General features: G+C 35.5%; 1 protein-coding gene across 1 annotated transcript; it reads right to left on the bottom strand.

Annotated features, from left to right (window-relative positions):
* Positions 1-4,465: 4,465 nt before the first annotated feature.
* Positions 4,466-7,445, bottom strand: LOC143623317 (putative U6 snRNA-associated Sm-like protein LSm4). The gene is made up of 6 exons (XM_077094254.1): positions 7,387-7,445; positions 6,399-6,497; positions 6,237-6,314; positions 5,487-5,526; positions 4,851-5,012; positions 4,466-4,746 (listed from the first exon to the last, which is right to left on the bottom strand). The coding sequence occupies exons 1-6, from the start codon at positions 7,387-7,389 to the stop codon at positions 4,721-4,723; spliced, it is 408 nt and encodes a 135-aa protein (XP_076950369.1). The 5' UTR covers positions 7,390-7,445; the 3' UTR covers positions 4,466-4,720.
* Positions 7,446-10,056: the final 2,611 nt, after the last annotated feature.

Below are 10,056 nucleotides of genomic sequence, written 5' to 3'. Positions count from 1 at the left end.
ATTTATATATGTTTTATTGTACGGGAATCGTACGGAAATGTACTAAGATGGTAATTGTCTGAGTTGCTAACATTGAAAGGCCCCGCAACACGAGTGATTAGCTAAAAGCCGGTAGAGTGTGAATAGTACTATTGGTCTGACAAACCCAACTGGTCCGGCATGGATTGCTGATGTTTCCCAGCCAGTTGCACATGTCTATTTTGTTGTTATATATTTTGCTATGTAATGTTAGGCATAGCGGTTTGGGGCAGGTTCGTGGGCGGAGTATGCCACGGGGTTGTGTGTGGATAGTCAGAGGTTTCACTTGTGGGCTCAGCATAATTACATCGCTAATATATGATTATTATAATGATTTGTCACTGCTTATTTAAATTAGTGAAACTCACCAACTATTCGTAGTTGACTCGTTTTCTTTACATGCTTTCTAGGTACCCCCAAACTGGAATAATTGCTACATGCTTGACGATGCGTGCTTTTTGTGGAAGCTTAATGATCTTTTTGTATTAAATATGTTAATGTATTGTTGGTATAACTTATGTGCTAACGCCTAGACGGTAACTAAACTCGGAACAATGTAATATGATGTAACTTAATGTAGTGGTGTTTTCTTTATAAGCAATGTTGTTGATATCAGACGTGTCTGTTGCATCCCGTTTACGTTTCCGCTGCGGTTACGGGGTGTTACATATAATCTCTAAAATTGTTACAATACAAAATAGATAATAAAAAGCAACTCAGAACAAATACACATGTGTCTGGATCCAAACATAACTAATAATTGGCAGACTAAACCAAGTCAGTCATAACTGGTTCTCCAATAGGGTTACATAGCCTAGGGGAAAGTAGTCTCCGAACAGGGGCTATGCACTCGGGGAACCTTTGAATTGTGTGTGTAGGGCAGTAGTACAAATCCCGGAAATGGCAGGCGTTCCTGCTAAGTTTGTGAAATAGAAAACTATATTTGTATTTAACCACTGTTATACATTGTTTTATCGAGTCAACGTTTCACCAACACATAGCTGACGTGTTTTTCCCACCCTTGCAGGAAATTAGATGACAGTAGATGGTATACAGGATTGGAGTCATAGAAGATCGCTCGTGATGGCTCATTTTGAATACTTATAAATCCTTGTATTATTAATATCACTGTTTTGTAAAACTGAAACTCAGGTGTTTAATTCCCGAGTAATTTTGATAATGTAAATTAATATTTTAATATTTAAAGACTTCCGCTAAAATGAACCCGCTACTCTGATATATTTATAAAACAGGTACCAACTCTTGGTCACACTTCTAGGCCCTGGATCGGGGTGTGACACAAATATCTTGGAATCAAAGTCGGTGCTAACATGAATAGAATCTCTAATTGGGACTTGATTATCCGGGTGTTCGAAGAGCGATTGTCACTGTGGAAAGCTTATACTCTCTCTATTAGGGGGAGGGTTACCCTACTCAAGGCGGTTTTAGAAAGTCTTCTGGTATACTATTTGTCACTATTTAAAATCCCGGTCAAAGTCAAAGAAATTCTAGAAGGTATGATGAAGAAGTTCTTATGGGGGAGGGTCTAACGTCTCCAAAAAAATTCAACAGGTGCTGTGGGACCGGGTTGCCACTCCTAACAGGTTGGGAGGCCCTGGCTTATGAAAGTTAGATTTGGCCAATATCGCCCTCCTTATTAAATGGGCGTGGAGATACAAGACCGAAAAGGAAGGACTTTGGAAGAGAGTAATAGAAGGTATTCACAAATCTAAAGGCTGGGTTGGTGTGGTTTCGGTTAATAGATATCTTTCTAGCTCGTGGAAATCGGTTGCAAAAGTTTTGAATGCTTTTCGTTTGGGAGGGGCTAAGCTCATTAATTTAATTTAAGGAGATGTGGAAAATGGAAAGGATATTTTATTTTGGACAGACATGTGGTTTGGTAACTCCACTTTTCAAGAAGTCTTTCCTAATATTTTAAAATTAGAAAAGAACAAGAGCTGTAAAATTAAAGAAGGATTTGGTGGCAAGATAATGTTATTTGTTGGGCTTGGGAGTGGTCAAGAAACCCGTCTTCACAGGTGAAGAGGGAGGAATGGGAAGCACCTTTTAACTCGATAACATCGGTTTGCTGGAGCAAGAAAAGCGACTCGTGGAGGTGGCTTAAAGACCCGTCTGGTAAATTCTCTGTAAGTCGAGTTAGGAAAATGCTAATTTCGTATAGGGTGGGAGATGGTCAATATGCGTTAAAATGGAGTAGGTGGGTCCTGCTCAAATACAATATTTTTGCGTTGAGGGCGGCCTTGAATAGACTTCCTACATCCGATTTGTTAATTAAAGGAACATAAGGGTGGCGTCTATTAATTGTGTTTTATGCAACTCGGGAGAAGACTCCATTGAACAAATCTTATCAGGTTGCATGGTGGCAACTTTTGTGTGGCAACAAGTAAGTTTGTGGTGCAGGATTCCTCAAATCTTTGCCTTGTCGACTAAAGATCTTCTAGAGCTACATACCCATGTGGCGGTGGGTAAGAGAGAAAGTGATATTCTTCAAGGCATAATTATTATTGGATGTTGGAGGTTGTGAAAGGTTAGGAACGAAAAATTGCGTAATGAAAAAGAGATAAAGATTGAAGGCTTAATGGGAGACATAAAAGCTTTAGGTTTTTATGGTTAAGTGCAATAGAATACAAAATTTAAATCAACATCAATTATTGAACTCGGTTGGGCACACTGATAAAACAAATTAGGGTGTTTTTCATCGAATAACACCTATTTCTGACCTAGAATCGTATAAATCTGGGATTACAATGTCAATTTTGTTTGTAAAACTTCTATGCAGAGCAATAACTGATAAGTTTATCAATAAAACGACTGAAACGCCTTCAATTGCCTTATTTGATGATTGAAATCAAAGCTACAGAGTCGATCTTTAATGATATATACATATAACGATTCAGAGAATCGATCTTCAGTATCATCTCCGATTAGGGTTCAGATTCGAGCTTCAATAGTTGTTACAGGGGAGACGAGGAAGATGGGCACAAGGTATTTCACGGCGTGTTAGATGTAATTGGAAATCTTTTTACTAAAATAACCTTCTAATTAGGAGTTTTTGAATTTTCTCTCTAAAAAGGAGTTCTCTCTTGATTCTTCCTCTAAATATATATATATATATATATATATATATATATATATATATATATATATACATACATACATATGTATGTATATATGTATATATATATATATATAGGGGAGAGATCTTTTGAAAACCATGTTGAGTTGTAAGAACTTAAGAACTCCATTCTAGGCCACACATTTAATTAGGTGGATTGGAATATGTGGTTCAGATTAAATCTGGCAAAAAAGTCAAAGTATGAGAGTGAATAAAGATGTAAGTGGTTACACTAACTTTTACGTCCGTTACACGTGTAAAAAGTCAGCTCGGTGCGTAAAAAATTCTGTAATTTTTTTATGTATGTAACTTACATATATTACGCATGTGTAAAAAAAAATTCGAAAAAAAAATCGTTTCACTGAGTTCTTTCGAGTTCTTAAATCTCAAAGGGGTTCTCATTTGAAATCTCCCCTATATATATATATATAGAGAGAGAGAGAGAGAGAGAGCTAGGGAATCCCCTCATAGATACCATCTTAATTGCGACCAAACCTTTTTAGAATTTCACTAGTTTGTTAAAATCACATCCTAAGAGATGTCGTTTACCGAATTAAATCCGATAGATAATTACAAGGATCATGAGTTTATAACATATTCACATGTACTGTTTGATGGGCCAAGTACTCTTCATCTCCCTTTTCATAATTGTACTCTTCATCTCCCTTTTCATAATTATTCTCTTTATATCAGTGTGTCATTATTTTCAACTCTAAAATTACTAAAGATTATGATTACAATAGAACTCCCAAAATCCCAAGTATGATGATATAAGTTATAAAAGTATGATTGGTAATTTTGAGTAATTTATTTAATGGGGTTTTAGCTATGATCAGAATTTAATGGATAAATATTAATATATATGGATGGATTAAACACATAACTTTAGGTTTAGGTGTGTGTTTGGTGTTAAACAGTGGCATCTTGGGCAATTCCAAATATAACTCATTTACCCATGTTGGGACTGTGACATTTGCTACTAAAATAGCTTTAGAATGAGCATACAATTCTAGTCAAATAATACCTTAAGGTTTGTTATAATTTAATAAATTGTAGAATATAAAAGGGTTAAGGTTGTGTAAACACAATCTTTAAAGAGTTATTGACGATGATGAGAAGTAGTCTAAATTTCTCCAAAGATTCACCCTAACGAAGAATTATGTACAACATACAAATTAAACTCTCAATGAACGTCTTTCAAGAATGCAGCTTGTAAAATTATGTAAAGTAACAAGGTATGCTTTTCGTTATGACATAAATACGGTTATGACAAAGATCGTGATTCAAGAAGCTGTCTTTAAACAGCTTCAACCACCCTCGGTTAACCAAGACTTGAGAGAGACTTCAACCTCGTTACACATTTCTTTTGTCCAAATTAAAATTTACCATTTCATCTGCATGCCCGCATATAAAACACCCGCGGCCATGTAGATTTTCAAATGAGCTAGTATTCAACTTAGTAATCCAACATAAGATTGCCCTTAGTTATTCAATAATGAAAACTCAAATTTACAACACACCAGAACAAAATGAAACTTCATAGCACATGTTTTCATCGAGTTGTCATCACCCACGACCACCTCGACCTCCACCTGAAACCAAACGCGAATTAATTATTCTTTTAATATCTATAACAATAATCAAGATAACATAAAAATAAATGAGAATCTGATTGATAATTTGATTGAATACTCGCCTCGGTTGCCAGTGGGATAACCGCCTCCTTGGCTCCTGCCTCTACCGCCTCCTTCATCCATGCCACCACGACCACCCTTTGCTTGCCTCCTGCCACCAGCAACGCCACCATCATCCCTGCCACCTCTACCCCTTCCACGTCCCACCCCAGACGGCTTTCTATCTGTTGTCGGTAAAAGGAACAAATAATGAATAATCATTCATTTACAAAATATTATCTAGAGGTGGCAAAATGAAAATTAACTATAAAGCATACATTTTCCAGTTTTTTAATCTTTCATGTGGTATGTCATATGATAACAAAAATCATACTATCAAAAGGCTTGCAACCCTTTTTCTATTGAATTAAAATTGTTTGATTTTACCATAAAGATAAAACATAACCCAAAGTCCAATCAACTAATTCAAAAGTATTAATGCAGACTGCAAAGACAATGTGTTGGGTTATAATCGAGTGATTTTTGAATGTTAGGTAATTATAAGAATTTAATAAATAATGAAACCCAAATGTATAATAGTCAATTAATCATTCACCCCTTAGCTTATGGTTATGGTTTTCGCTTTAGACTGTAACTAAGAAAAGTGTTTCCAAACTGAAAGAATATAAAAAGCAAAGAGTTTGGAGGAAAGATCGTACCCATGCGGTTCTTGGTTTCTTCCTGAACCTTGTCAATCACCTGCAGGAACAATACCAAGACAAAGTGTAAAACATTCCTACTATTGCATATTAGCAAGAACCTGACCACAATTCGCAGATTTTGATGGCATCACAAAGCAACAGTTAATAATATAGTGTCGAACTTTGGCAAAACATTTAAACAAAAGTTGTTTGATTAAGCAAGTAAAAGCGGTTGTGCAATAAAGATAAATCGTGATGATAAATGAACACCATCCGGTAGTATTGCAAAAAAACCTTAATTTCTATTTTTTTTTATATAAAGTGATTTGAGTGGTTGGGTGGACTTTTGACCACCTTTTTAGTCAACTTGACCCGTTTGAGATCAAGAATAAATGACCTAATAGTCTGAGACTAAAAACGGATCTCTGTTTTTATCAACCCGGTTTGACCCATCTTCTAAAGCTAAGTTATATATGCTACAAATTTGAGCAGTTAAGAAATACAGAATAACCCAAACCGATCCGTTAATAAGTATAAATGGGTGAAAATTGCCACATCTTTTAATCTTTTAAAGTCTTATATAACACATTATGTATTGTTTACACATAAAGGTGATATTATGCTTATGAATGTGTTAATTTGGGGTAGTGTTACAGATCAAAGTGGCCCAAAGTGTATTTCATACGCATACAATTATTATTATTATTATTATATTGTAATAAATTAACAATAACAGTTTTCTGGTGAAAAACTGAAATGTTAAAATACCTCATCTGGGACACGAAGATACTTTATAGTGTTTCCGCGGATGTAGCATTCAGGCATCCTCCAAAACCTATCACCATCCTGTCAACAGGTTTCATACTTCATGACTCCTTATTTATAATGTTCACAAGACTTTAAAAATAATAAAAATAAAAATACACTTACCTTTGAAGTACAAATCACCTCACGAAGATGGATATTCATCCAAGTGTCACAATTCACCAAATGACCATTGTAAGTTTCACCGTTTTTAAGCTCCACGAGCTGCAACAACAAAAAATTGATACAAGTTTAAAGCATGCAAAGCCTTCCAAAAAAGATGATAACTATAAGAACCATGTAGAATAAGCTTATCCAGTTTTAATAAATAAAACTAAAATGCATGCTAGAGTTCAAAGGTTACAACTTTAATCTAAAAAATGAAATGAGATAAAAGATGTGTCGGGTTTATGGAGGACTGTTCTCGGCTTTGGGCTCGGTTTTATTAAGACAAGGAGTATTGACTTGATGGGGATCGAAGGCAAGGGAGGCTTGTGAGCCGGCTCTTATTCTCTTTTATTTGAGCACGTTTAGTTTTCTTGTTCTGTAAGTTATAAGCCCAAGACATGCGTCTATATATTGTCATTCTTATCCTTCAAATCCTCACAAGAGTGAAAGGCATAGCAATAATAAATCCTACTTGCAGCTAGGGTGTCAAATGTCAATCGTGTGAAGCTGAAATATGCAACCTGAACACGACCCATATTATTATGTGTAAAAATATCAACCCTAACCCGCACACAAATGAGTTAGGAACATGACCATGTTATGGAAATTGCAAGTGTATCTTTAGAAAAATGGAAAACTAAAAAAACAAAGACAAAATTATAAAAATTCTTATTTTAAGTATTTAAATGGGCGGTCGTTTTTCAAAAACAGTTCGTTCTAGTCGACCCAAAACCCGTTTTTTTTCTTTCCATGTCAGTGTCAAGAACCATAACCGAGATCCTAACAAGATATAAACTTTATATTATTCAGGACTGTAGTGTATGTGCTAGATCTTGTTAAACTCAGAACTACATAAGTCAAATTTAGGATTTCAAATTGAAACAAAAACAAAATAAAATTAATTAATAATAATAATAATAATAACAATAGAGATTAAGTAGCTGACCATCGGATGCCCTTGTGAGGTCTTGAGCAGAGATAACGGAAGCTGAAATCATGAGAAAATTATAAAACAGTAATTTAAACAAGGAGAACATATACATATACAAAACCCCAGATCCACTAACTTACCATCTTCAAATTCGCAAACGAGATGTTGAATTTGTGGGGTTTTGCAAGGGTTTCGACAAACAAATTGAGGTATTCAAAAGAACAAAAGAAAAATAATTAGGTGTGTTTGGGGTTTCTAACTTTGGGTGTTACTAGTTTTCTTAACCAAGATTATATTTTTTTTAGTTTTTTTTATTAAATAAGATTAATTTGGTGTTTGTATAACTTTTTAAGCTTATCTATATCTATATATCTATATACTAGGTTATAAATCCGTGTATTACACGGGTTTAAAAATTAAATCTCATTTGTTATCTTATTATATGATTCTGGTTTTTCAAGTTGCAATAATCATATACCAAAAACACATCAAAACTCTTGAAATGTCACAAGAGCTGAAAAATGTAAAAAAAAAGTGCTTCTAAGTATGTTGTTGTGTTAGTTTCAACATATCTTGCTTGAATTAATTATTGCAAGAGTTGCTAACCGTATGCCAACAAGTACTATTGGAGTTCGGAAACAACTCAGTTCTTCGGTGTGGAGATTCATTGGGTGTATTTACAGCCTGGAACGCTAAGATTTGTTGCTGGAGTATTCCTTGGACGGTCCAGATTGAGTGTTTGAATGGAATAATTGGATTCCAAAAAAGGTCGGATTCGTCACGTAGAGGGCTATGCTTAATCGATTACCGAAATTAGATGCGCTGGTAAAAAGGAACATCTTGGTAAGTTCGCAGGTATGTCCGATGTGAAATAGGGAGGATGAATATGCGAAACACGTTTTTTTATCATTTGAAGTGGCGCAAGCGACGTGGTGCTTGATATCCTAATGGTGTAAGATACTTTTGATATATGCTTTTAGTGTCCATGTAATATCTCGAGACAACCCATTTTTATTTTGGGCCAAATATGTCAACTTTGAAAGTTGAAGGATTAAAAATAAAGACATCTTATCTTAAGGAAATGAGAAGATTCCATCCCACATGGAAAGATGAAAGAAAATGGAAGCATTCAACATGTGTATAAATAAGAAAGATAAATTTCATCCCACATGAAAACAAGAAAAGAAATGGAAGCTCTTTATAAGGAAGAGAGTTTCCATAGTAATATTCTTGTGTGACTAACCACTCTCCATAGTCTTAGCGGAGGGTGCGAAGTACCCAACGCGCACGCGCATGGACTTGAACACGGACACGGACTCGGGCGATGGGCGTAATGTGGTGTTTTGATTGCGCACTTTGCACTAATTACCTTCCTTCGCGCGACGCGAAGGATCAGGCTTAACAGTCTTCGCGCTACGCGAAAGATAAAAGAGTTAAACCGACATTAAGTATCTTCCCGCTACGCGAAGTTCCAGGATATGGTTTCCTCGCGCGACGCGAAGTAGCTTTTCTGCATGCATGAAATGTGTAGACACGTGGCACCACGACAGGACACGTGACAACACGCCTGACGACTCAGCAAAGTATAGTCAGTTCACGCGACGCAAAGGGGACCTTCGCGCGACGCGAAGATACCCAAAAACTAGTATAAATAGGTCGGGGGTTCGACACATTCTAACTCACACCAACACGCACTATTTTTACACACTTAGCCTCGGTTTGCGTGCTGATCTCGTAGAACGTGCCAAGTTCTGAAGCTCTGACAGTCTAAGCTCTAGTACACGATATAGAGTAGAAGTGCTGCTCGTACAGTCGTAGGCATTTAACTCCAAATACCCGTGCGAGGTAGGGGTTCTGATTAAGTTATTATTTTATTATTATAATGGTTTAGACCATAGTCGGGGGTATAGCCCGAACCTTGATTACTGATAAGCATAATATAACTTTCCATAAACAAAGGTTATAGACAAAATATTGTTTCTTTATGATTAAGAAACGTAAGCATTCACACATAAAGCATGTAGTTAAAATAATATTTCTTTATGACTAAGAAATATTCATTCATAATGATTATAGTTAAAGTAATGTTTCTTTTTGAAAAAGAAACCTGATATAGATGTTTCTTCCTGAAGAAGAAATCTGACATATAAATGATAAATAAACAAAAAGGACTAAAAGTCCAAATGTTTTATACAAACAAATGATTGTCAAGGTTAAAGCTATACAAAACAGACTACAGGTCTGAAGCTAGATTGTTGATCTAGATATTTATACAAATGCTATTCTCGTACTATAGGTCTGAGATAACAGTCAATCAATCAATCACAAAACAGAAATCAGAAAACAGGAATCGGTAACAAAAAATGATTTACAGACAGTAGTCAGTAACAGAAGCTAATTATATACAGGAATTAGTGTCAGAAACTGATTACAATCATAAAAGGTGAGTACGTCCTAAACTTTTACAACTCTTTTAGAGTCTGACCGTTTGCATAGGATTTACGAATCCTTAAAACTTTGTGTTACAATAATAAGAAACGAGCATACTCAGATTAAGAGTATATATGTGTCTGGATCCATTCATACATGGTGACTTGGAGTTTCCCCGGGGCCATGCATATTATCAAACATGCCTTTGGAAATCTACGGGACTGTTCAGAGAAATGATATTGTGTATATGATTAA

The sequence above is a fragment of the Bidens hawaiensis genome, unplaced genomic scaffold, assembly GCF_021521415.1.
Source record: "Bidens hawaiensis isolate Kalapana, Puna unplaced genomic scaffold, B.hawaiensis_p1.1 tig00003378_1, whole genome shotgun sequence".
In the NCBI taxonomy this organism is placed as follows: Eukaryota; Viridiplantae; Streptophyta; class Magnoliopsida; order Asterales; family Asteraceae; genus Bidens; species Bidens hawaiensis.
This window is presented reverse-complemented; position numbering and strand designations above follow the sequence as displayed.

Coding starts and splice junctions, on each gene's coding strand:
- LOC143623317 (XM_077094254.1), bottom strand. Junction 5,527..6,236: donor ATCTTCGTGTCCCAGATGAG/GTATTTTAACAT, acceptor TTGTTCCTGCAG/GTGATTGACAAGGTTCAGGA. Junction 5,013..5,486: donor AGAAACCAAGAACCGCATGG/GTACGATCTTTC, acceptor TACCGACAACAG/ATAGAAAGCCGTCTGGGGTG.